Genomic DNA, 27,935 nt, shown 5'->3' with positions numbered 1-27,935 from the left:
TTCGTCCGTCTGTCTGTCCGAACCTTGAGGACACAATATCTCAGGAATGCTTCGAGGGAATTTCATGACATGAGCCAAAAAAAATGTCCACTTGGACTTGAGGATGAACTGATTAGAAGTACTGGTCAAAGAAGATCAAGGTCACTGTGACTTCACAAAACATGTTCATGAAATTCCTTCAAAGTCTTCATTACTTTAGGAGTCTAGACATTCATTCACTACATAATGAGTCTATACATTCATTCACTACATAATATGAGTCTATACATTCATTCACTACATAATGAGTCTGCGTTCTTTAAAAAAAAAAAAACTTTATTTATTTACGTCAGTAAATAATAGAGAAGCAGTTCTCATTGACAGGAAGGACCTGGACCACATGGTGAAAACATTCAACATTGCAGAACATTATGAAATAAATAACAATAAATACAAAAAGCTTGATTGAACTTGTGAAGCCTACATGGAACGAATTGGTAAAGGCCATTTATTTTCCCGCAAACATTGGAAAAGGGCACGTACTTACAGGCCCTGCCTTTTATCTTAAACCACTGTTGACTCAACATCGGGTCCGAGGACCACCAGGGGTCCAAATGGATCCTTACGGGTCTGTAACTCTTGAGAGTGTACGAATGGAACAGTTCCATTTGTACATTCTCAGAATAGTCATGTCAAGTCGCCTTTATTTGTATAGCACATTTAAAAACAACAGAAGTTGACCCGAAGTGCTTTCCATTCAAAATAACATCATATTGACCCATAAAATAAAATATAGTTAAAAGCGAACACAAGATGTAATTACATTCAGTGGTCAAAACAGACAAAAAGTTAGTTGCCCTCAGACTGAGCTAAAAGAAATAGAGAAAGAGGTGAGTTTTTAGGTTGGATTTAACATTTACAATGTTGGCGCTGGACACTTGTGTAAAGGTCACTTTTAGCTTAGTTTTAAGGTGTGTTGGGGGAACCGCAAGGACCTTTTGGGAGGATGACCTAAGTAACCTTGGGGGCAGGAGGTGCATAAACAGATCAGAAATGTACTGGGGAGCTATAGGCCATTTAAGTCTTTAAAAAAACAAAGAGTAACATTTTTAAAACAATACAATATTTCACTGCTAGCCAGTGCAGTTGGGCCAGAACCGGGGTAATGTGCTCTCCTTTTTTAGTTTGTTTCCTAGTTCCGGATAAACACTGAGGAGTTTACAGTGTGCATTGGAGTCCCAGAGATGAACAAAATGGTATCAAATGGGGGTCTGTGGCCTAATGCATATCAAAGTCGGGGTCCGTGAAATGAAAAAGGTTGAGAATCCCTTTTACACATCTCTGTTCCTTCTCCAGACACCCCCCCCCCCCCACACACACACACACACACACATCTTCACTTTCCCTCCCCCTCCGCTCTTCTAGGTGTCTTCTGACTCACAGTCACACCACGCTCTCCCTTTTCTCTGACACTACATGTCCAGCCAAATGAAACTACAACGAACAAGTCTTGAAAATGTCAATGTTGGATATAAACACTAACCACTTAAGCCCGAGACACGTTGTGTGAAAATAGACGATATACAAGGTCACAAGGCATCGCTGAGCGGAACAGTTTTCAAATGTTTTACACCGTAGCTCTGCAGGAGACCAGCCGTTTAAAAGAGGGTCTGTCTATGTGTGTGTCTGCGTGTTTCCCGGAGTTAATTTCACAAACCGCTGGACGGATCAGTGCCAAATGTCTTCTGCACACAGCCTAGTAGGCCACAGAAGTACCTCCACAAAATGTTAAACTTTTACATTTAATACTTTTAGATGACTGATGTCATCATTATAGATGAGTGACATCACAGGCTGGCCACATGGAGTCCCAAGATCCACACTGAGCCATGCCGTTCCAATGAGATTTCCTTCTGCCTATAAGGTCATGCTCAAAATATGGACGCCCGGTTGAAAGTGGTTAATAACATCTCGAAAATCTCCCCATCTCTCTTCCTTCTGCAGACGGAACCTGACAAAGCTGTCGCTGATCTTCAGTCACATGCTGGCCGAGCTCAAGGCCATCTTCCCCAACGGTCTGTTCCAGGGTGACAACTTCCGCATAACCAAAGCGGACGCAGCTGAATTCTGGAGAAGAGCCTTTGGGGACAAGTGAGTCCTGTTTCACATCGTTTGTTCATTGTAACACTGGTATAATAGGTTTAGCCATTTATTTTTAGTCTTTTGGATATTATATATTATATAAAAGATTCCCAAACTAATATCGTCTCTGTCGGGTGGAAACCTCATAATGTGACAATATACTGCAGCCAACGGTTTCTTTGCCAAGTTGGCATGACACAGTGCATTATGGGTAAGTCAGACCGCTGTGATTTCTTTCACACAACCTTCTAATGCTTAATTTATGATCTGATGTATGACGGTTTCGAAGGCCGAAAATAGCAGATCTTCTAGCTCACATCCGCGGTGCGTTGTGAGCTTGTAGATCGGCTATTTTCGGCGCACAACACCGCAACGAAGTATAAATCGGGGCTTAAAGCGGTGACGTCTCGCTGCAAATTTTTGGTCTGAACTGGGCTTTATGCAGCAGCAGTATTTCAACAAGCAGTACAGCTAAGCTGGAATAGAACATGGAATTAACACATTATTGGTTGAACACAAATTTGTCTGGACAAGAAGTGTTACTGAAAGTGTCTAAAGCTGAAGTAGAGGAAGTACCGCCTAAGGAAGTTCCGTTGATGCTCTGCAGATTTGTTTACATTCCCAGGGTATGAAAACCATGTCATAATTGGTCAAAAAAGACATAATCGAGGCATAAGTTTGAAATAATCGTGTTATTAATTTGAAGTCATATCACCAAGCCCTATCCCTAAGTGTGCATACCATAAGATGCTGTAGCATGCATGCATGCATGCATTTCACATATTCCATTCACCGTAGTGTAAGAATCACATGAATGTTCTCACGTTGCTGCCTGTTCCAGGACCATAGTTCCATGGAAGGTGTTTCGCCAGTCCCTCCACGAGTTCCACCCCATCAGCTCCGGCCTGGAGGCCATGGCGCTCAAGTCCACCATAGACCTCACCTGCAACGACTACATCTCTGTGTTCGAGTTTGACATCTTCACCAGACTCTTCCAGGTACAGGAGGCGTCCATTACACTGACTGCTTGTACACACGCACCGCACTCAACATTTGCTGTTACTGGAAGAGTTAGAATAGAAGACAGAGTAGAGAAGAAAAGGAACACAGTCAAACAACAAGTCAAAATATAGCTGCAAGCAGCGATAATACGGGGCCAGGTAACAAAGAGAGAAAAAAGAAAGAAGCAATGATAAGTAATATGCACAATAAGCCATTGAAACATACTGAACTTGAGAGAAAGAAGACCATGCAATTAACATGAAGATTTTAAACCCTCACTAACATTAACCTCAGTAAAACAACGCCTAAGCCTATCCTCAAGACACACTATGTGTTATCCGAATAATGCCAAATCATAATCACCTCAATACATTATCGTGGACAGGGATCGAACCAGCAACCTACGGACTCCAAGACTGCCTTTCTTCTCATTGAGCTAGATATATGGCCTCCCTGATAGTGTCTGTTGATATTTATTAGGGTTGTCCGATATTGGCTTTTTTACCGATAACCGATATACCGATATTGTCAAACTCTTAATTACCGATACCGATATCAACCGATACCGATATATGCGGGGATTATTGTGATTAGGGTAAGCTCAAATTTCATATCACACACACCATACAGTAAGAACTACTGTAAATTATTTAAAAAAATACTTTTTTTTTATTTTATTTTTTTAAACCGATACCGATATTTTCCGATATCGATTTTTATGCTAATATCGGCCGATAATATCGGGAGGCCGATAATATCGAACATCCCTAATATTTATAACTATTTCCGTTCATTTTGAACCAGGCCTCTTGTGTCCCGAACTACTCTAGATCACTGGTTCACAAACCATTTACCAATAAAGGCATTTTTGTGTCTCCTCAGAACGAAAACTAGTGAAAGTAGCCGATCTACAAGTTCACAAAACGTTGCTATCTGAAAAGTTGTGAGGTTGTAGATCGGCTATTTTCAAAATGAAGTATATCATACATTAAAAGAGAGACAAAACGATAAGTAATATGTACAATAAGCCATAGAAGACTGAGCTTAAGGTCATGTTTTTTGCAATGCCACCTCTCACCGAGAGAGAGAGAGAGAGGGGGGGGAATAGATTGAAGAGAGATGGAAGCAGATTGGATTGATTGGACATCTCAACCTATTGCCATTAACAGGAATCGAACCCTCAACCTTCGGATTGACAGGCTGCAACACTACCTATAGTGCTATAGCTTTGAGATTGTAGATCGGCTATTTTCAGAATGAAGTATGTCATACATTGCAAAAACATACCCTCTCAAAAATCCTAGGAGAAGATAGATTTTAAAAGCTTTTCATGTAATTCAAAATGGTGGGAGATCTAAAGGTCAGAGGTCAAAAGTCAGAGTGTGAAAGTTGTTCATCATGAGGAGACGCATGTGTGTATTGATGTTTTATGGCTGTAGGTCAAACAGGGCATGAGTTGTACCTGTTCAAAGTTGGCATTTTCAACTGAGTGCTATAGCGCCACCTTTTGACGAAAGATTGTGAGATTTATTTCTTGACAGTTTTTTATGACCATCTATCATATGGCCGAGTTTCATAAAAAGCGTATGCACGGTTCAGCCAGAACTGCGAAAAGTGGCAGAAGAAGAAACGGAATAATGCCAATAACAAAACGGGTCCATGCTGGAAGCCTGGCCCCGTAATAACGGGAAGACACAGTCAAATCAAACATACAAAGTCCAATATACAGTACATAAGGTGCGTGATTAAAAATAGCACTACGGAAGGCCGGAATTCTTCTTGTGCTGGTGGAAAACATATCCAGTGTATAAAAATAGCAGCAGGTATATAAAATCACAGTTGAACAGGCGTGGTTAAAGTAATAAAAAACATAGCAGCAGGTATAAAATTACATCAGCATACTGTAGGCATACAATCGTGGTTTCATGTGGTTCAAGTGGCATGGTTAAAGAAAAAAATGTAGTACGGTACGTAGAAAAATGTGCTTTGTCGGTTTAGCACAATAGACAGTAGACTGCTGTAAATCTAGGCGTAATCAATACATTTGAGGTGCCTGCTGGTTCAGCCAGTTAGTGCACACTGCACAGACCATGCTCTCCAGGACCCAAATCCGTCTCGTGCCTTGTCTCTTATGTCTCTCCTCTCTCTGCCCTTGGTTTCCTGTCTCTGTACACTGTGCTAAATAAAGTATAAACGAAAGCTTAAAAAAAAGAAAGAAATGCATGTGTGTAGTTATTTTCTCATTTCCTCGAGTTTTGAATATGTTAATTCCTCTCCTCCTTCCGGAGTCACCTAAACACACACACACACACACACACACACACACTCACACATACATGCAGAGTAGTTTAAATTGTTTTATTATTTATGCTAGTTGCTCCTCCATACTAGGACTTGAGTTGTATTCGTTTTAAATGATTGTGTTTAAAAATATTTCAAAGCACTTGAAACATTTGCTTGTGGCCTTTGCTGGCCTTTGCTGTTTAAGAAAATACTCATGTGTAAATTAACTGTGTGTGATTCTGTGGAATGAGACACGATCACACATAATATGATAACACATAATGTCTTCACTGTGATATGACCCGTACAGTGTGTTCCTTCTTCCTTTGAAGCATGTTAAACTTGCTGTAATGGATAAATGCCAGGGAGTTAGCTGTTTTAACGTCATCCATAATTCACTACATTTCTCCATTACCCTGCTGACGCTGTCTTTGCATTGTCCACTGAACTGTTCACACACACACTCCATGACTCACTTGTGTGTGTGTGTGTGTGTGTGTGTGTGTGTGTGTGTGTGTGTGTGTGTGTGTGTGTGTGTGTGTGTGTTCGCAGCCGTGGTCATCGCTGCTGCGGAACTGGAACAGCTTAGCGGTGACTCACCCCGGGTACATGGCTTTCCTTACCTACGATGAGGTCAAAGCAAGGCTGCAAAAGTTCATCCACAAGCCTGGCAGGTGAGACACGTGTGCGCACACAGACATATTGTGTACACAGCAAGCTAGCTCAGTCTATTGTCAAAACAAATTGGTTGTGAGATTCAGTGACATTTGCTCCATGGTTTCAGTTCATTGTAGCTGTGACTCCACACATTTGTCAACACCAGTGGTTCTTGACCTTTTTTAATGTCATTTTGATATGTAATAGGCCATGGACCCCCCATTTTGATGTATGTATTTTTATTATCTCTGGGACTCCAATCAAATTCCTCAGAGTTACCATAACCGTAAGGGTCAATTTGGTTCCGAACTGTCAATCACGTTTAGAACACACACACAAAAAGAGTTATTTCCAGGGGTGGTCAATGTTGTAGCGCCCTGCTTCTAAATTCCGCCGTTTTCCGCAGTTTTTTTTTTCTTCACGCCGTTTGGTGCCCCTTAAGGTTGGTGCCTTGTACTGCGCTGATTTTATCCGCCAGATTGGGACGTTCACGGCATATTTTGCACCATCACGGTGCGTTCATCATCGGTGACGAGTGCATGTAACACAGCCAGCAGCGTGCTGCGTGCGAGTCGCGCGACTGACTGTGTCAGGATTCGAGGCCACACTCACACAATCACGTGCAGCATGCGTCCCCTCCCCCTCCGTCTAATGGCTGTGTATGGGGCCGGCTATTGCTTTAGCGTGATTGTGTGAGTGTGGCTTCAGGAAGTAAATTCCTGTCCCAGCGGTCCCAGCTGTTGGTGCGCAAAAGCGCTTCCCTTTGTCTGATGTGCCGCGCAGCATGCATGCGTAGGTGCGCATGCATGCGTAGGTGCGCATGCATGCGTAGGTGCACATAACTGGTGCGCACCTGCGCACCAGTTATGTGCACCCCTGGTTATTTCCCCACACTAATCGCACAAGCCACACTATCTCTTTACAATCAGTGTAGGTTATGTTTATTTATTTGACATGGACATCACAATTAGATTAAAATGCATATAGCACGAGTGCTAATTTTCAACATCTGTCCACAGGAGTCTTTTCTGCTTTTTTTTTTGGTAAAACCATCTCAAAATGAAACTTTAATCAAATCAAAGTTTTCCAACTCGATTTCAAGATTTCACACTTTTGGACAAAATATCGGTCAAAAACATCGGTAATCTGTCATCGAGGACTCTCAGGAAATCAGGACCGGCATCGGACCGGTCCGGCTTTCTGGCGTGAATGCATGCGTGCGAGCAAGTGTGCGTGTTTTCTTGCTTGCGTGTGCACTGTGCACTCGCACGCTTCCTCGCAACGGCCCCGGGGCGGTGTGGTGGTGCTGGTACCTAACTGGCATCAATGGCCTGATTGTACCCAGAGAGCTGATGTCACCTCTCCTCCTGCTCAGGCCATGTGGAAACGCAATACTACTTAGTCTCAATGACATGCACAGTCATCCATGCTCACATCCCAGGTGGCTATTTTTAGTGCACTCTTTTAATATAAGCACGTAACATGTTTCATACTGCTGTAACACCCCAAATTCCCCTCGGGGGTTATTAATGCGGTTTATCTCATCTCATCATTACATATGTGTTAAAGCCAAATTAAGTTATATTCTCTGATAACAACGTTGGATGAAATGTCCGCCTGTAATGTTAATGCATTGAGTAAGGGTGCAACAATTGAACTAATGGATTTAATCAATTATTTATTTATTTTAAATGATACTTGATCATTTAATAAAATAATCGATTAATAATCAATCTCGTAATTATAGGCAAATGTTTTTAAAAAAAATATTCAAGAACTTGAACAATAGCAGATCAACATACTCACGACACGTTGTGAGCTTGTACATCTGCTATTTTCACTGTCTTTGCAGGAGTCACACCATTGTGCGACAAAGTATGAAATAGGGCTCAAGTGAATAATAGATTTACATATTTTTGAAATATGTGAAACTACTCGATTAATCGAAAAAGGAATCAATAGAATAATTGCTAATAAAATAATGCATAGTTGCAGCCCTAGTATTAAGCAGCACTGAGACAGTGTACTGCTGCATGCAGGAGACTGTCATCCCAGCTCTAGTGTGAACTTACAGCATATTGTATTATGTTATGTTATTTGTTAGTTCTGCTGAGTACTGTGTTGTAGACTGAAGGGACACTCTCAAAATAATAAACACAGCTTTACATATTATGTAAAACGTATTATCTATTAGGTCAAGTTTGTTAATTTGTCCCAAACTGGGTAATATACTGTATGCTACAGCAGATAGTAAGACGTCTAAAACATAGTAAACATACATAAACAAGAACATAGACATAGACATTTTTTTTTCATAAATGAATTCAATATTTAAAAACGTGTCATATGAAAGCGTCTCACCAAAGTAGCGGAAATAACCAATGAGCAATTGTTCTGTGGGTTTTATAAATATTTAACCAATGAAAACATCTATTCATTCCCAGTTACATCTTTCGACTGAGCTGTACGCGGCTGGGTCAGTGGGCTATCGGCTATGTGACGGCGGACGGCAACATCCTCCAGACGATACCCCACAACAAGCCCCTCTTCCAGGCACTCATCGACGGCTTCAGGGAAGGATTGTAAGTTCAACTCACGCCTCGCTTACCGTCACCACAATCTCTCCAGAGCTCTTTGTTCGTTGCAGAGGCCCCTATCCAGACCTCTGCAAAGTTCCCCCTTTTCCCCCGACTACGACATTTTGCTTAGAAAACTGCAAGAGAAAACCATAGTTGGCATATAATGTTATAAATAAGTCATAACCCGCCTTTTGAAGAATATAACATGACAAATTATAAACACGAATAAAAGAGTTACTATTTGCGCTTCCTGAGCAGATCTATTTTAACCCATTGAGACCTGAAGCCGATTCTACATGTGTCCTAAATCTCAACAGTATTCTGAAAAACGTATGTTTCTATATCAGTGGTTCTCAATCTTTTTCATGTCAAGGACCCCCAAAAGTATATGTATTTGGCCGCGGACCCCCATCAAAATATTTTGTTCCAGGGACCCCCAGAAGCAAAGATTTGAGTTAAAAATGTTCGGTTTAAAATATATATATATTCAAAGATTTGCACACATTTTCACGATTTAAAAAAAATAGCAGATCTACAAGCTCATAGCCGCGCTATGAGCTTGTATATCTGCTATTTTTGAATAGCCCAAAGTGTAAAATAATGCTTTTTAGCCCAAATCTAAAAATGACACAGTTCCAGGTCTTAATGGGTTAAACTGTGGCCGCAACATTTCAGTTTGATAAGTTTTGATATCAGTATGTTCAAAATAAAAGAGTATAACGGCAAATAAGAATTGCTATGTATCTATTCCATAACAGTTGCGCTACTCAATTGCTAGATATCATTTGCTTTAATACTTTGCAGATCAGAAGGTTCACACAAAGATTTTCAGTGTTTATTATTAAACATAGCACTTTCTCTCACATACCCCTAGGGCTACACGTACCCCCATTTGAGCAACACTGCTCTATTCCACTCATATCCTCAGTTTTTGTACCTGCCCCAGTTCCAGTAAACCATTCCATCTGGCCTTTATTTGAAGCCGTTTTTCCTCAACCAGATCTTCTATTGCAGCCACCAGAACCAGTGTTGGTTGCCAAATCCGCTTATTATAAGTGACTTTGGGCTTGTTTTTCCTGTAAAATTGCTTGTAAATGTTGGTAGTTTGCTTATTTGTCCTTGCTTCCTAATGTTGTTTTTACCAGTGGTTCTCAAACATTTTTATGTCAAGGACCCCCAAATTATTATTTGTCCGTAGACCTCCATCTAAAAAATACTTTTTTGGACCCCCATACAAGATTAGTGTTGTAAAAATGTTTCAAAAAATATTCTAAATATTTAAAAAAGAAAAGAATTGCTGATGTAAACGGTGCACATTTATCAAGTGATAAAACTAATCCTGGTCCCTTCTTTTGGGTTTGTTTTCATAGACCTGGTCCGCTTGTTTCTCTTGCAAAATCTGGCAACATTGACCATAACTTCTCCATGGATCTCCTGTTGTAAGCCATGCAGTAGTGTTTATCTTTATGTAAACTGTGTGGCTTGTGTTTGGCATCCCATGATGCTGCCTGCCTGTCAGCCCTGCACCACAGCAGCACTATCATGTTTCTGCTTCCCATCAGTCCACTGTTATCATAAGGAGAAAACACATATGGGTTAGTACAGTGGTTATCCTAAGGAGAATGGGTTAGTACCAGTGGTTTTCAAAGTAGGGGCCACAGCCTTCAGGGGGGACGTGACGCCAAAGGGGCAATTGGAAAGGAGAGAAAGATGAATAAAATAATCAGAAAAACATATACTGTATACTGTGCAAAGATAACAACATTCCATTCAAAATGTGTGCATGTCATTTTTGTCAATATTTTTCCAAAATGTAAAACATATTTAAAAAAATAAAGTATGTTCTTGTACAAATATATATATATATATATATATATATATATATATATATATATATATATAAATTGTATTTTATTGTATTTGCAGTAATGACCGATCTACAAGCCCATGATTGGCTATTCACAATTTTCATGCTGTTGGGTTTTATTTCCATTTTGCAATAGGGGGCCGCTGTTTGGGGGTCCTTGGCATGCAACGTCTGTGAACCCCTCCTGGGTTAGTAATATGCTGCCCAGTCAGTGGGTTTAGCTGGAGCCCTTTTCATTCCAGCGTTGATTCAATGAAAGCTCTGGCTGGCCCGTCCAAACCTGTAATCAAAAGCCAATTTAGATGGTGAAAGCTTCATAGCACATTGCCTCAATCTCCAAAACATTTATCAAATTGCAATTACAGCGTCTAGCCCATTTAGCAAATCACTCATGTCGTGTGCGTCATCTTGCTGGCGATGTAAGAACTCGGTCCTCTGAATGAATAGGCTGAACAGATGCACTCATCACCTCTCAGGGCAACAGATCATTTTAAATGCTGGAAATTCAAATAATGTGAAAGCCAGTACTTGTGTTATAGTTTGGCATTCTCATAAACATAGATGTCATGTAAATATTTTGGGGAAATCGGTGTTTGAACTGCTAAAGTCGCCCTGCCCCACTTTCAGGAAACATAACGGTAACTGCAATTACTTACTAGTAACTGCAATACTAGAGCAGTGCAAGTATAGCTGGATTTGAATGCTAGACATGTACAATGTGTATTAATGGGACCGTATTCTACCAAGTACAATCAATACACACACATGTACAACTAGCAACTTCCTACCTTGTCATGAGTCTTCACAACCGGACAGCTGCTTTTTCAATAGTTACTGAGAACCTGTAAGTCATTACCATATCATTTTTATAAAAGCATCTGATAATGTTGTCTAGATATGAACTGTTATGTAAATATCTGAAGTTGTCCCTTATCCGTGGCCTTGCCTTTAACCACTTTAAACCCCATACGTACTTAGTTGACCGTGGTCCCCCAGGCTCTGCACTTGGTCCGCTCTTTTGTTCCCTCTACAACTAATCATTTTGCCGAAAAATGCCAGTCTGCAAGCTCAACGCGCCGCAACTCGACTGCTATTTTCGGCGAATGTTCAGTCACCCACGAATAGGGACGATAGGGTTTATGTGGTTTGGCCAGCTGTAACAAATCAGTGTTTCATAATGGTGGAGGATATTTTGAGAAGTGAATGTACAGTAGATGACTAACCCTTTGCCTCTACAATCTACAGCTACCTGTTTCCTGACGGGCGGACCCAGAACCCTGACCTGACAGGACTGTGTGAACCTTCACCTCAGGACCACATCAAAGTCACACAGGTCAGAGCGCACTGTCAAAAAATGGATATTCAAAAATAGCAGATATATAAGCTCGAGCTTGTACATCTGCTATTATTGAACATTTTTGAAAAATCTTGAAAGTGTGAGAACTACTGATCTTAGAAGGCATTTGTAGAATCGGCCTCAGGTCTCAATGGGTTAAGGTCATTGCAACATTATGAGTCGAGATGTAACAATGTGTGTTGTTTGTTCCCCTTCAGGAACAGATTGAACACTGTGTGTTTGTCCCCTTCAGGAACAATATGAGCCGTATATGATGAGATGTAACACTGTGTGTCGTTTGTTCCCCTTCAGGAACAATATGAGCTGTACTGTGAGATGGGATCCACCTTCCAGCTGTGTAAGATCTGTGCCGAGAACGACAAGGACGTCAAGATAGAACCCTGCGGTCATCTCATGTGTACTTCCTGTCTCACCGCCTGGCAGGTACAGTATGTGCGCGTATTCATGCAACAATGGAGTTGCACCCTTAACCCGGCGAACCCTTTGTGAAACCTCATGCACAGCTGCTGGAGAAGAATGCATGGGAAAACACGGAGGCATTGACATTGTATGCATGTTTGTGGTGTTGATTTTGACAGTAAATCTTTATTTAGTTTTAGTCATAGTCTTTTGAATAAAATTCCCTTTTAGTCAGATTTTAGTCGAGTAAATCTACAGTTGACTTAGTCGATTAAAATGTATTTTGGCGGTGCCTTGATGGAGTCGTAATGGCTGATATTACGCTTGGTTGCATGCTGAAAATAGCCGATCTACAAGCTCACAACGCGTTGCAGCTGTAGATCTGCTATTTTCAGAGTGCAACACCCGAGCGCAACCAAACATAAAATTACTTGTCTTTAGTTCTACTGGATCTCTTCTCCACTAGTCCCTCCCTAACATTTTAGTCTATTTTTTATTTGTTGACGAAATTGTCACTATATTTAGTCTTAGTTTTAGTCATCATAGCTTAGTTTTTATTTAGTTTTCGTCAGTGAAAAAAGGTATTCGACAAACATTTTTCGTCATAGTTTTAGTTGACGAAATCAACACTGTTTGTGGCGACGTGTAGGCAGAAAGAAGCGAGTGCATTTACCGGCAGCAGCATCTGCCACGGCCTGTAAATGCACTCACTGTCCCTCTGTCTCACGGGTCAATTTGTACACTCTTGAGTTGAATTAACACTGAGGAGTTTACAGTGTCGATTGGGGGCCCAGAGATAAAAAATGATATGTACCCTCGCTTGGGGTGATGTACTGAGCTATAATTTGTTCATCACATACCCACAGCCCTAATAATGGTTTAATTTAATATTACTGTCTGTCAATGAGGAACTGCCTCGGCAAACAAAACGATTCTCCCGCTTGACTTTCCCAATGATCTACATTACGTGCTCCACACTCTGACAACGCGTCGCAAGCTTGTAGATCTGCTATTTTAGCTGTAAGTATAAAATAATGCTTAAGTGGTTAATCTGTTCGTTGAAAAAAAACTGCACAATTTTTATTATTTGATTCATCGAAAAAGTAATCGTCAAATAATTGCCCAGAAAATGATCGATAGTTGCAGCCCTAATTGTGAATTGCAATCCATCCCACATGTTGATTTGTCCTCCTATTCAATCTGTCCACTAGGAGTCTGAGGGTCAGGGCTGCCCGTTCTGCCGCTGTGAGATCAAAGGCACGGAGCCTATCGTGGTGGATCCCTTCGACCCTAAGGACAACAGCGGGGGCTCCTACGGCGGCTGCAGGGGCATGTTCGGGGCCGAAGGTGCTCCCTCGCCCAGTTACGATGACGATGACGACATGGAAGACCCTCACCTCATGATGAGCAAGCTAGCCTGTACTAAGGTATGGACTGCTTAAACAACTTAAGCCTTTATATACTACGTCATTATGATAAATAGCACTGCGACGCATTGAGAGCTTGTAGATAGGCTATTTTTGGTTATTTTAAGATTATGAGCATTTGGAGTAGTCAAACCAGCAATGTGTTCAGATTAAGCATCTTCCATAAAACCCTAATGGCCTTGGATATTTCATAGGTTAATTTATTCACCTGGTTGGTAGTATGAACAGCAGGAATAATATTACTAAAACGTCATCATTTTACATTATTGTGTTGGGGATACATTCTAGTGTGGGGGATCTCCTTTCACACAGTTTGACAAATCGCACATTAGGACTTGGCCATACAAAATGTTTCAGTTTTTATTTATTTATTTTTCTTTAATCCATGAGAACTATACCAGTGGTTTGGTTTGACATGTTTAGCCCATTGACCACAACTCCCGTTCTATATGGCGTTAATGCCGAACATTTTACAAAACATGCCGTGCTTTGTCTTGCAAATAGTTTTGTTGATATACAATATTATAAGGCCAAAGCTGTGGCATGTGTTGATGACGATACGGTATGAGATTAGGGATAAGATCAACTCGGCTTGTTATTGTCACATCACAGGTGTGGTGGTTGAAATTCTTTGTCGTACAAGCTTCATCATTGCAGTTTCAAGAAAGATGGAAAGAGCTAGACAAAGAAACAGAAAAACAGGTCAGATATCAATAGGAGCACAGTGTGAAATATATACAGTACATAAGGTGCATGATTTATGGTGTGTGGTTATTTATACAAATAGGAGTGGGATGAGGGAGTTAAATGGCAGCAGATGTAAGATGCTTTGTGGGGGCTCGGCAGGCATGCTGTTCAGCCCATGCCCCCCCCCCCCCCCCCCCCCCACACACACACACACACACACACACACACACACACCCCAGTAGCTGTAGGATTTGCCATTTTCGGAAGGCCAATGCAGACCATTTCCTGGACTTCCAGGATAAATTAAATCAAACTAGCGACTCCCGTGGTCGCTAGTTTGAGTCGTCTAAACACTTTCTGTTTCTTTTTCCTCGGTAGCTTTCACTGTTTTAAAATACTTGCTTAAATCTGTACACTTTGCAGCTTTTGCACAGATAGCTCTTGTATCCTCTCATTATGTTTTTGAGCTCCTGATTATTTTATTTCCCCAAATTCGACTTGTAAACAAGCCAGTAAATGGGTGTGATGGAATGCAAGAACGCCTCGTCCCGGGTATATCCGACGGGCTTGGTCGGCGAAAAAATTGGGGGGGAGTGTGCTTTGGGGCTGCGTTTCTCGTCAATGCGAGGGTGTTTTAGGACGACGGTTCAACCGTTTCTTCCACCGCACGGCGTGACTCTTTTTTTGTTTACTCTGTGTGGGGGAGCGGGGGGGAGGAGCAGGCAACTCTGGCTCTAGTTTGCACTGTTGAGCGCAGATCCATTGACACTAGCAGGGTAGGTTAGTAGGTTGAGCACAGAGCGCATCGTCTGAAGTCATCTGGGGAAAACTAGAACCAGGAGATCTGGTACTGCCAGACCCCTAATGGTTGAAATCTGAATGGCCGGACTTCGCATGACGTGTGTGCAGAGGAAAAGAGGGACAGAAAAGAGGATAGAGGGACAGACAAGAGGAAAAGAGGGACAAAAGAGGGACAGACAAAGCCTCATGTAGGCCGACCCCCTGGGTCTGGCAAAAAGTATATTATATCGTAGCGCGTACCGAACCGAGACCCTCGTATTGAACGGTTCAATACAAATACATGTATCGTTGCAGGCTATATATATATATATATCAGTCTGTCCTGAATATAGAGGGATGGTGGTTCTGAATTCACAAAATGTGGAAAGATATTCACACACACACACACACACACACACACACACACACACACACACACACACACACACACACACACACACACACACACACACACACACACACACACACACACACACACACACACACACACACAATCGCAATATGTGAAACAAGTTTGAAAATTGGCACTGATCAGTCCAGTGATTTGCAAGATTAGCACATAGATTGCGAGACACACACACACACACACACACACACACACACACACACACACACACACGCACACACACACACACACACACACACACACAGACAGACACACCCACATAAACCCTGTAGATGGCTAGGAGGCATAAACATTAGTAAAGGTTAGCGTTAGGTGGCGTCAACGGCAGGTAAATGTTTGATCTATCGACAGCCTCCGCGACGCAGTGCATATAGACAGAAAGGGCACCGTCATGTAATAAGCATTATGGAGGACCCATATATGGAGATAAGTAAAAAAAAAAAAGTGGTGCCTTTTAGTGTGGATAACTAAGCTTTAGGCACCAAGTGGATCCCACTATTCAAGACTGTTGCAATTGCCAAATAGAAAATGCGAGTTGAACCTTGTGGGTTTTCTGCTCGATCTGACAGACCGTCTTGTTCTGTAACTTGTCACTTCCAGGTGGAGCGGCCCCCCTCGCCCATGTCCATGTCCCCCCAGTCCACTCTGCCCCCTGTACCTCCCAGACTAGACCTGCTCCAGCACAGACCACCCAACCCCCCTGGTGCCTCCAGTCCAGGGGTCACCACCAAGGTAAGACCCTAGATACACTCAGCATGTTTAACCACAATAACGCAGGCCTCCCTATTCTGGGCACATTTTTCTAAATTTGCAACAATAGCAGCTCACAGCATGTCGTGAGCTTGTCGATCAGCTATTTTTGCTATTTGTTGTACGGTATATATATATAACAAAAATATATATATGTATATATATTTTTGTTGCCAGACCCAGAGGGTCGGCCTACATGAGGCTTTGTCTGTCCCTCTTTCGTCCCTCTTTTGTCCCTCTTTTCTCCATATATGGCATAAATGGGAAGACAGATACACAGACAGACAGACGGATCCCTCTTTTGTCCCTCTTTTCCTCTTTTGTCCCTCTTTTCTCCATATATGGCATAAATGGGAAGACAGATACACAGACAGATACACACGTCATGCGAAGTCCGGCCATTCAGATTTCAACCACTAGGGGTCTGGCAGTACCAGGTCTCCTGGTTCTAGTTTTTAAAGATTTATTTTGAGCTTTTATTATTTATTAGTCGGCTTACAGGAAATGGGGAGAAAGATGGGGAGTGACACGCAGCAAAGGCCGTCAGGATCGGACTAGCGGTCCAGGCCAATATAACAAACATTTTAACAAAATGGGCAACAGATACCAGACAGCCAACGATTACTAACGAGGGGAATGTTCAACCCCCTGTAATGATAGGAGGTTTGACCCATTTATTGTAGCATCAGAGCCTGACTGATTGGGTCAGTCGTCCTGCTTCATCTCTGCAGTGTGTCTTTGTTTAACTTGACAGAAGTGTTCGCACATGGCCGCCAGCGCCCGGTAGCGGTGAGAGATGGAGTTCTTCACATCTTTAGGCAGCTCAGCATAGGTCTTGTCATATCCGTCGGGTTGGAAACAGGCGTCCCATCCAAAATCTCTCGGACCTCTGGGATCCACGATAGACCCCTCTGTCGTCCCTCTGAAGAGCTGTACCGGCTCATCTTTGCCAGCAGAGAAGGCGACTGTGCAGAGAGCCCAGGCCGATTTGTCTTCAAACCCGGCGAGGAGCTTATACAGCCCTTCTGGTGTCAGTTTAGCAAGGAACCATTTTATGTAAGGGCCAGGCAGACCCCCCAGGGCCCTGAAACACAGGCAGGTGTCCTCGACTATCACCGGCCCATCAATCCGACGTGCTGCCTCTTTACACTTCTGTATGCAGATCTCATCTGGCTCTGCCTGGTATTCAGGCAAGTCGACCTCCTTGGAGATGAGTTTGTAAGGAAACCTGTCTCCCAGGATCTGAATAACCTCTTCAAGTTTCTTTGTGTTTCCCGTCACGAAAACCACAGACCTACCGGCAGGCACAGCCATGCTCGCAACCAGTCTAATTCTGACTTCTAAGCCATTAGCATAGATCGCTCCTTTCTGCTGCGTTGATGACTGCCTTTGCTTAACACGGGCGATCTGTGCTGACGACAGTCGTTGCTTACCAACACCAATTTACGCTGACGTTGGTCATGTCCATCTTTGGAAATATGTGCGCGCGCACACACACACACACACACACACACACCAAGGCCCTCATTGGAAACAAGTCCGCAAGGACTTTTATGAACGGACCTGTTAGACAAAGTATTTTAAATGTAACTGTGCTGTTTTACATTTTTTGCCTAATAAAATATTCAATCAATTAAAACACACGCACAGACCCCCCCAACTTAAATGATGGACAACAGTTTGGGGGAAATGGTGTAGATTTATGTCTGTTGACAATGCCAATGGAATAACACCACTATGGTCTTTTAAAACACTGGCTCAAGCTCAGGTCTTTGACAACAATGAGATTGGACTTAAAGGCAGTGTGTGGATATTTTACCCCTCTTTGATTTCTGCCTTTTTATCCAGAACCTGGCCTACATATACAGGTACAAGATGTGCAAACAATTTCTCATTGAATTATAGGTTAAAATGCTGTGAAAATAGAGAAAATATATGATCTATAAGCTATTTAAAAATGTCAATGTTTTGAAAATAGCTGATTGCGAACGCGGAAGGAGGCGCGCCAAAGGCGCGCCTCCGCCCAAGTGGAGCTTACTATGAAAGTCTGCTCGGCTTGTGTGTGTCTGTGTGCAGTGCACTGCCTGGGTGCGGCCAACAGAGTGCGCCAGAGTGCAGCTACAGTCAAAACACAAACACACACACACACACAAAGTCTGTAAATATACAATATTTTCGAGCTGCGTTCGCTTCCAGCGTTCGCGCGTCTTACTTGTATACAGGTATGTTGCAACTTTGATGATTATCTATTTTCGCTATGTTTGAACGACACTGTTGTGGGACAAGGTTTTTTTTTTTTTATAAGTATTTATCTCTTATCAGATTTGGTAAGAAAACCACAGGCAGCGCTTTTGATAGTATTACTTTTGATAATATTTGAGAATAATTATAATATAAAATATTTAGTTTTCATACTATGGCTTCACCGTCTTCCTTCCCCCTTTCCATCCACCTCACATCGTTGTTGTTCTGCCCTACCGTCTGCAGGTGGCGTCGCACCACAAAGACAAGCCTCTTCCCCTGCCCCCGGCCCTGAGGGATCTCCCGCCTCCCCCTCCCCCAGACCGGCCCCACTCCGCCGGGGCGGGCCCCGACGGGCGGCTCCAGAGGCGGCCGCTGCCCTGCACCCCCGGCGAGCCCCCCAACAGGGACAAGCTGCCCCCGGCGCCCCCCAATAGGCCCCTGGCCGCAGACTGGAACTCCAGGCCTGTGCCCAAGGCCCCCGCCTCCGCTTCTTCCGCATCGTCATCTTCTTCCACCGCCCCCTCCTCCTCCTCCTCCTCCTCCTCCACTTCATCGTCGTCGTCCACCCAGGGGTCCGGCGGCCCACCGGGAGGCGACGTTCGCAACGGCGTCCGAGAGCTGTCCAACAGACACTCCCTCCCCCTGGCGCTGCCCTCGGCCCTGGACGCTCGAATGGACCCGCAGAGGAACAGCCTGGACCATCAGCTGGTAAGAGGAACACTGTTACTGTAGTGGGGTTCGGGTTTGACCAGTGATTCTCAACCTTTTCAATTTCAAGGACCCCCGGTTTGATATCCATTAGGCTACGGACACCCATTCAACACTTATTTAACCCATTAAGGCCTGAGGCTGATTCTTCAAAATGTCCTACATTTCCTACAAAACAGTTTTTTGAAAAAAAACTATGTTGCTTTATCAGTGGTGCTCAAACCTTTTAATGTCAAGGACCCCCAAAATGATATGTATTTGGCCGCGGACCCACATCTCAAAATGTTTTGTTCCAGGGACCGCCCAGAAGCACAGATTTGAGTTACAAATGTTAGCTTTAAAAAAATATATATTCAAAGATTTGCAAAAATGTTCATGATTTAAAAAAAATAGCAGATCTACATGTGCATAGCTCATACCGCGGCACTTGGTGCCGCGCTATGAGCTTGTAGATCTGCTATTTTTCAATAGCCAAAGAAATCTAAAATGACACAGATTAAGGCTGCAACAACTAATCGATTAATCGATTATTAATCGATTATCAAATTAGTTGCCAACTATTTTGATAATCGATTAATCGATAATCGATTAATCGATAATGGAATATCATTAATATAATAATTAATTCAATGTAAAATTGGCTATTTTATCCAAAATGTAAAAATAAATAAATGATAAAATGTAAAGTAAAGTATACATGATTAGAATATGCTTAAACATTCGACAATTAAGGTCTAATATTACAAAACTACAAATTGATACAAAACCTACAGTATATATCCAGTCGTTTTGGGGCATAAACAAAAAGTTGAAGGATAACATTAAGTCTGATAATGATGTACCATGCATGTTCACATCAAGTATACTTTACATTACTTAAGACCGTTAAGTGCCCACCTATCCTGTATCCCCTTTTTTTTAATGAAACATTTGCATTTGTATAGTACTCCTGCATGCAAAAGTGTCACTTTTCGGCGAAATTCGCCGTTTTGAATCCAAATAGGTCATTTGTGTGAATCGTGCAGATCCGTTGAGAAAATGTGTGGGGGGGTGGGGGGTGTCGTGTCGATTGTAAAGGCTGTGCCAGTCACATATATAGACTGGCAAAGGTTGGATATAGGAAGGAGGTTTTTGTGGACGAACGCCAAAATAAAGCTTCAGTTGACCAATCATGATACATGATACTAATCAGCGGTAGTTTTATTTTGAAAACCCGCTTCAGGAAGTTGTAGCTGCAGCCTGCGTTAGCTGACGAAACATCTGCATTAGCTCAGCTGGCCTAGGGGCCATTGTTATGGTTCGTTGCGGTGTTGTGGAAGATGTTTGAATCGATAAAAAGTTTATGAGTCACTCCGCTAAACGTTTTAACAACGTGAAAACCATGCACTGTGGACTAATACCGTTCTTTAGACCATCCGTTGCAGTGGTGAGTGTGTTGTTATTTTACGTCGTGTCTGTGTGTGCAGCTACAAACGTGTGTGTGTGTGTGTGTGTGTGTGTGTGTGTGTGTGTGCGTGCGTGCTCGCGCGTGTGTGCTCATACGTGTCGTACACGCGCGCTCAGCGAGGCTTTGCCAAACCTTTACTGTATTCTTTGATTTTGAAACGGTGTAGATTTAATGTTGTTATTTAACAGCCCCCTCAGCTAGGGGAGAATGGGATAAGTTGAGCCACTTTTCACTTAACCTTATTTCAGGATGTCTTCTATCAATCGAAATTATGAGTAAGCATCCATGACAAAAACAATATTAAAAAAATACAACTTCTAAAAAGTTTTTAAAAGTTTAAACTTGAACAACTTGAACAAATAATGTTTTCACTTATCAAAAATAATTGAATAACACATTTCCCTTGCAAATAGTCTTATTTATTATCTTAACGTTTTTTTTTAAACAATACAATGCTACTTACATAAAGTTTTGTTATTCTGAACCTTTTAATATTTGCAATTATTATAATAATATTGCAAACTTATCTTAAATGAGATATTCATCCAAATTAAATGTCATCCATTATAATTTGAGTAGCAAAGAAATAATATAAAATATGAATAGTGATTAATATTAGGATATTCAGCTCAATTACCCTGGGGCATTTGGTTCATTTTACCCCACAGCCACCATTTTAGACACATTGGCTAGAATAATTCTTCAGACAATGTCTTTGCTAAATTATTCACATGGTTTTATCCATTGGCAAATCACCAACATGTATGATATACATTTTTAGATCTGGGTAAATTAGCTTTGATACAGTCATTCTACCTGACGTGTAGATCTTACTTTGACCGGCAAAAAACAGTTTGTTGTGTAAATGAATGTTTTATAGTTTCCCTAGGTGCTTCCCAATTTCACAGCTAGGTGTAAATGATGGATGTTTACTATATTTAAGGTCAATCATCGTTTTATTTGATGGCCTTCTTTTTGATTGGCCTTTTACAGGCCCTACCAGCCTGTAGGGGAGGTAGAGAGTAACATATTATAATACCAGCCTGTAGGGGAGGTAGAGAGTAACATATTATAATACCAGCCTGTAGGGGGAGGTGGAGAGTAACATTATAATACCAGCCTGTAGGGGAGGTAGAGAGTAACATTATAATACCAGCCTGTAAGGGGAGGTAGAGAGTCACATTATAATACCAGCCTGTAGGGGAGGTAGAGAGTCACATTATAATACCAGCCTGTAGGGGAGGTAGAGAGTAACATTATAATACCAGCCTGTAGGGGAGGTAGAGAGTCACATTATAATACCAGCCTGTAGGGGGAGGTAGAGAGTAACATTATAATACCATCCTGTAGGGGGCAAGCCCCCAGAGCCGCTGAGAAATCTTGAAGCTGCCACCCCAGTGGCCAAAGCTGGAACTGCAGGCGGGGAGAAATACATGCGCGAGCAAAACATACGGATATATATTTATATATAGAGATATAAATATGTAAACATATTATACATAAATACATATGCATTTACATATACATAGGCATCTCCAGTGAATTTCATAAATATCTCGCGTTCAATCCTTGACACACGGGCTGCCGTAGAACGCAAAAATGACACTAGTGCGCATGCTCATAACTTTACGCCAACCCAAAACCGTCTCAATAATTCTACTTCCGGCAGGCTTCCGGGTGCTTCAAAACGCCAGTGAGCACATTCATTGAAATGATAGCTGGGGGCGGGGCAATCCTCCCTCTAGTTATATTATACCTCTATGGTAGGGGGAGGTAGAGAGTAACATTATAATACCATCCTGTAGGGGGAGGTAGAGAGTAACATTATAATACTAGCCTGTAGGGGAGGTAGAGAGTAACATTATAATACCAGCCTGTAGGGGGAGGTAGAGAGTAACATTATAATACCAGCCTGTAGGGGGAGGTAGAGAGTAACATTATAATACCAGCCTGTAGGGGGAGGTAGAGAGTAACATTATAATACCAGCCTGTAGGGGGAGGTAGAGAGTAACATTATAATACCAGCCTGTAGGGGGAGGTAGAGAGTAACATTATAATACCAGCCTGTAGGGGGAGGTAGAGAGTCACATTATAATACCAGCCTGTAGGGGGAGGTAAAGAGTCACATTATAATACCCCCCGTTGACAAAGCGGTGGCGGGGGGCACCAAACCGGGTTCAAGCACCGGGCACCACGAGGGGTTTTGTACCCCTAAAAACGTGTTTGGTACCCCTAAAAAACTTGTCACCTTTTTCACCATTGGCCTGTTTGCATGCCTGTACTTTTACCTGTACTGTTACCCTTTAGCCTAAAAGATGTTGTTTTTTAATCAAATCAAGCAGTCAGAAGAAGAGAAAAGCTACCATAAGGTGGCTTTTATTTATTTTGATATGTATTTATATATTTTATAGGTAGTAGCCTAATCAGCAGCTGAGCAAAATTGTATAACATGTACTTTTAAATTAATTATTCATCTGTATTGTCTTTATTGTTAGATAAAACATGCCTAAAACAACCTAAAATGATAAGGTAATTGCTTAATAAGTGCGATAATCCGATTAATCGATTAATCGTTAAGATAATCGACCGATTCATCGATTATGAAATTAATCGTTAGTTGCAGCCTTAACACAGATGCGTTCCCGGTCTTAACTGGTTCAATCTCTGGGGACCCCAATCTGAGACTGTACAAATGGAACCCCCGTAAAGGGTCCATTTGGTTCCATTTGTAGAGTCTCTGAGCTACACACCCGCAACTCGTCAAAGGCCCCTGGGGGTCCCTGAACCCCATGTTGAGAACCACTGTGTTAGATGACAAAAAAAATGAGGTTTGGCCCGTTTGCTTCCATTCCAGAACTTTACAGCATCCGCTTGTCCAGACTACGACTGCCCCAAAGTGAAGCCCTCAGCTTCAGCCAACGCCATCTATTCCATGGCGTCACGGTACTGTACCATCCATCTTCTCTGCATCTCTTTGGTTGTTTAATTATTGTGTAGATGTAGGAAAAAATGGCAATTTGGGGGCGTGGGGACACATTGACACCAGACAGCGATTGCAAATTCCTTAGCAGGAATTGAGGGCTTTCCTAGTAGGGAATATGGGAAGAATCAACATTCCACATGACCAAATGTGTTTTTGATCACTAATTTTAATGTAATTGATCCATCATCAATCCATCATATCAGAGTTCTTGACATGTGGATCATTTGTCACTCTTGCTTTGATAAGATTTAATTCTTCCAAAACCTTTTTTTTGTTTCGTTATTGATTTATATCAGTTTATTTGTGATTGTTTCATTGAAGTGTCATACCTCTCAAAACATGTTTCTTTCTGATGTGGTTGTTCTCAAGTACATTTACTGTAGTAACTTAGGTCCATTGTGCTTTAAACTACTCTCCCCCCAGTCCCATGCCCATGCAACTGTGGTACGTTTTGTGTGATTTTTGCGTACAAACTACGCAATTCTAGGTCTCGGTACGCAGGTACAAAATGCCCAATCACAACTACGCAATTTCGAAATGTTTTGAACACAAGTTATTATAACATTTATGGTGTTACATTTCTATAACATAACTTTAAAGGGTCCCCCACAAAAAGGCGTGCAGGACCCCCAACCTCATGATGATCTGGAAAGTCACAGTGCTGTGAGCTTAGATTGTCTCTATTCACCACGAGACACAGTCGTATGATGTATAAAACAGAGGGCTTAAAAGTGCAGTGCTTGGAAAGTATACTAAAAGTTTTGACTTAAGTAAAAGTATCAATACTGCAATGTAGAAGCACTCTGTTACAAGTAAAAGTTCGGTAATCAAAATTCACTTGACTAAATGTACAAAAGTATTGGCATCAAGATATACTTAAAGTACCAAAAGTGAAAGTACTCATTATGCAAAATGTCCTGTTTCACAAGTTATATGTCTAAAATGTATTGAAATATTTAGAAAATAGCAGATCTACAAGCTCACAACGCGTTGTGAGCTTGTAGATCTGCTATTTTCAAATAGCCAAAGTTTAAATGGGGCTGAAGTGTTTAATGTATGTTTTGTCATTATCAAAATCTACAAAGTAGCTAGTAACTAAAGTTTTTGAATAACTGTAGTGGATTCAAAGTACAATATTGTCTCTGAGATGTAGTGGAGTAAAAGTAAAATTATTGAACATTTGAAATACTAAATACTCCAGTAAAGTAAAAGTACCTCAAAATTGTACTTGAGTAAATGTACTTAGTTACTCTCTCCACCACTACTTAAGTGGTTAACCCTTCCATGGCCTTGCCTGTGCTCTCAGTCTGCCTCCAACCCTGAGGCCCGTGACAGGAGAGGAGGACGGCGAGACTGACGAGGAGTCGGAGTACATGATCCCCTCCTCCCGACCCGTCCTGCCGCCCATGATGGCCCCCACCCCCTTGATGGCCCCCAGCCCAGTGGGAGAGACCTCCCCGGTCCCCAGACAGCCTCAGACCCAGTCTCCGGCCCCCCTCCAGTCCCACACCCAGACCCCAGCTCAGCCCTGCCCGCTCAGCTCAAGGTACAGAACAGTAACCACTCATTTGTGAATGATTTAGTTCTCTAAGTCCTCTAGTTCAGTGGTTCTCAAACTTTCTCATGTCAAGGACCCCCAAATTGACACTTATTAACCCACGGACCCCCATTTGAAAAGATATGCCAAGGACCCCCATAAGAGAAGATTTTTATGGCTCTAGCACGCAGTCATTCTCAACCATTTTAATTTCAAGGACACCCATTTGACATGCATTAGGCTACAGACCCCCATGTAAATGCATTTCTATCTCTGGGACCCCAATTTATATTGTAAAATCTATGTTAATTTAACTCTGAGAGTGTACAAATGGAACCAAATGGACCTGTTGGTACACTCTCTGAGTTACAGACCCATAAGGCTCCATTTGGCTCCTAACTATCATTTACCTGGGGACCCCCTGAACTCCCTCCCGGACCCCACTTTGAGAACCACTGCTCTAGTTGACGTTGAGATCATACTTGGGTCCTTTTCAAAGCTACAGTTTTAATGAATGAAACGTTATTTTTACCAATCTGTACAGTAGAACACGTTGATACGATATAACTAGCTCATATGCAGCGGTTAGAGGTGGTCTCCCTATACTCTTACATTGAGACCCTGATGTCAGGAAGGACACCTACTGGTTGACAATGTCAATAAAGTTATTTGAAGAAGATGGGGACACTAGTCTTTTGTTGTGGTTCTGTCATTGCTGTAATAACCTAAGAGACATGAAACGTACGTCATTGCCATTATTGCAATGTGTTGCAAACTTTTTCCAGTCAAGGACCCCCACATTGATATGTATTTGGCTGCGGACCCCCTCATCTGAAAAGGTTTTTTGCCAGGGACCCCCAGAAGAGAAGATTTATGTAAAACTAAATTATTCAGGATGTTCCAAAACATTTAAAAAATATATCAGATGTACAAGCTTGCAGCGTGGCAACGCTCTGTGAGCTTGTAGATCTGCTATTCTTTGAATAGCCAACACATAGATGGATAAAGTGGTTGAGATGATTGTGATGCTATGTTAACTACTTTATAAGGAAGGACCCCCTGGAGGTCCCTGGACCCCACTTTGAGAACCACTGCTTTGAGGTGCCTGATTATAGACACCTTAACAGTGTGTTCACACTGTCTGCCTGTTATGAAGAAGAAAAGGTGCTGCCTAGAGCACTTTTTTCCTGCTGAAAATAAAAGAGGTGACATTACATCCTCCACCCCCGACAGCGGTACGGGGCAGATCACCACCTCATCCAGGTGTTCCATCTGGATGAAGCTCATTTTAAAGCTAGCTTCAGGCTAAACAAGGGCTAATGTGAAGACCTGGCGCGAAGGGTTGAGCCAGCAATCTTGAGACACATTTTATCAGCGACTGACAAAAATGTGCATTTCTCAAAAAAGTTGAACTGTTTTAAACTTTTTAAAGTGCTCCCCTCTGCAAAAAAAAAAGGCTACACTGTCCAGTGCCTTTTAAAGGCGGCTTATTATCATCTGGGATGACACTAAGATGGCCGGTATCATACAGTGTGTGGTCCCCATTAAACGAGGCAAATTGTTTGGGTTGTTTTATTGTGCAGATTTAATGTGTTTTTTTTCTGCTGTGCTTTAGGCTAACACTGGCTGACCTGGAGAATGAACCTCAGATGTATGAAGCCATGTACAACATCCAGGCTCAGGCCCTCACCGCGTCCGTGCTGCACCAGGCCACTGATTCAGGTACTTTGACAAAGTCCTGCACCTTCGTCACAGGGGCGGCAATTTACTGTATTAGCCAAACGGACATCCAACGTGTAGGGCAGTTGCAGGACAAAAGAAATGTAATTGTAGTATGTGGACTTTATTTCCCCATTCCAAAGTAACGGCCCCTAACGCGTCCTGCTCCCAAAGACTACTTTGGGTGCAAACTAGACCAGTTTAGGAGCCAATGTTACTTTCCAGTTTTAGTGTAATAGGACACTGACTGCAGTTAGTCACAGGACACAATATGAATAGACTTTGAACTTGGACGATGTGATCGTCTAAACCTTCAGGTATTCTTCATACAGTATCACCCCCATGACTAACGTTACCCACCTTTCTTCCCTCTCCACCAACCAGCTGACAGAGAGATTTACTTCCAGTTTAAGACCCATTGTGTGATATACGGTTACACCGATAAACAAGCCTTTTGAGTCAGGCTGGATTTTGAACAGATGTGTGAATAAAACCATATTGGTTGTTAGTGTGACGTCTCAGTGATGCGTTGTATACACAGCATCTTACTTTCAGGCGTTATACCACACAATACAAGTCAAAGTATGTTGTTAAAGCTCTCCAGCTCTTTAATAAACAGAACATACATTTTCAGGTAGGTGACAAAATTTCAGCCAATCAGGAGAGAGTACCCATTTATCATCTTCATTTTTATATTGTTACAGTTCCAATTTTGTCTGCTCATTTCTTGTGTCATCACTTGCAATTTCACTTGTTTAATCTGTATCTTGTCGGAGTTCTCTATCCTGATTGGATAAAATCGGTATTCTGACCTGAAAATGCATTTATGTTTAATAAAGAGCTGGAGAGACATAGACTCTTATTATTGAACAAACACTCTATAGAAATGAGTACTATCAGAATATAGAACTATTTAACACTTACTTTAACCAAAGACAATCACTTAACCTACCTTTAAAGT

General features: G+C 42.0%; 2 protein-coding genes across 2 annotated transcripts in view; one reads left to right on the top strand and one right to left on the bottom strand.

Annotated features, from left to right (window-relative positions):
* Positions 1 to 27,935, top strand: part of cbl (Cbl proto-oncogene, E3 ubiquitin protein ligase) — a 70,488-nt gene that overhangs the window by 40,953 nt on the left and 1,600 nt on the right. Inside the window, exons 3-14 of the mRNA XM_084064125.1 lie at positions 1,984 to 2,130; positions 2,963 to 3,119; positions 5,959 to 6,080; positions 8,508 to 8,645; positions 11,755 to 11,842; positions 12,158 to 12,289; positions 13,477 to 13,692; positions 16,187 to 16,318; positions 18,824 to 19,288; positions 23,590 to 23,678; positions 25,025 to 25,264; positions 26,871 to 26,977. Of these exons, the coding sequence (XP_083920251.1) occupies positions 1,984 to 2,130; positions 2,963 to 3,119; positions 5,959 to 6,080; positions 8,508 to 8,645; positions 11,755 to 11,842; positions 12,158 to 12,289; positions 13,477 to 13,692; positions 16,187 to 16,318; positions 18,824 to 19,288; positions 23,590 to 23,678; positions 25,025 to 25,264; positions 26,871 to 26,977 (2,033 nt within the window). The remainder of the gene's footprint in view (positions 1 to 1,983; positions 2,131 to 2,962; positions 3,120 to 5,958; positions 6,081 to 8,507; positions 8,646 to 11,754; positions 11,843 to 12,157; positions 12,290 to 13,476; positions 13,693 to 16,186; positions 16,319 to 18,823; positions 19,289 to 23,589; positions 23,679 to 25,024; positions 25,265 to 26,870; positions 26,978 to 27,935) is intronic.
* LOC311050039 (inosine triphosphate pyrophosphatase-like) lies at positions 17,042 to 17,650 on the bottom strand (the record flags this gene model as incomplete). The annotated part of the gene is made up of 1 exon (XM_084064006.1): positions 17,042 to 17,650. One exon carries the CDS (start codon positions 17,648 to 17,650, stop codon positions 17,042 to 17,044), a length of 609 nt encoding a protein of 202 aa, XP_083920132.1.

The sequence above is a fragment of the Gymnoscopelus microlampas genome (genome assembly GCF_963454915.1).
Source record: "Gymnoscopelus microlampas genome assembly, chromosome: 8".
In the NCBI taxonomy this organism is placed as follows: domain Eukaryota; kingdom Metazoa; phylum Chordata; class Actinopteri; order Myctophiformes; family Myctophidae; genus Gymnoscopelus; species Gymnoscopelus microlampas.
The sequence above is the reverse complement of the archived record's forward strand: the minus strand, read 5'-3'. Positions and strand labels throughout refer to the sequence as shown.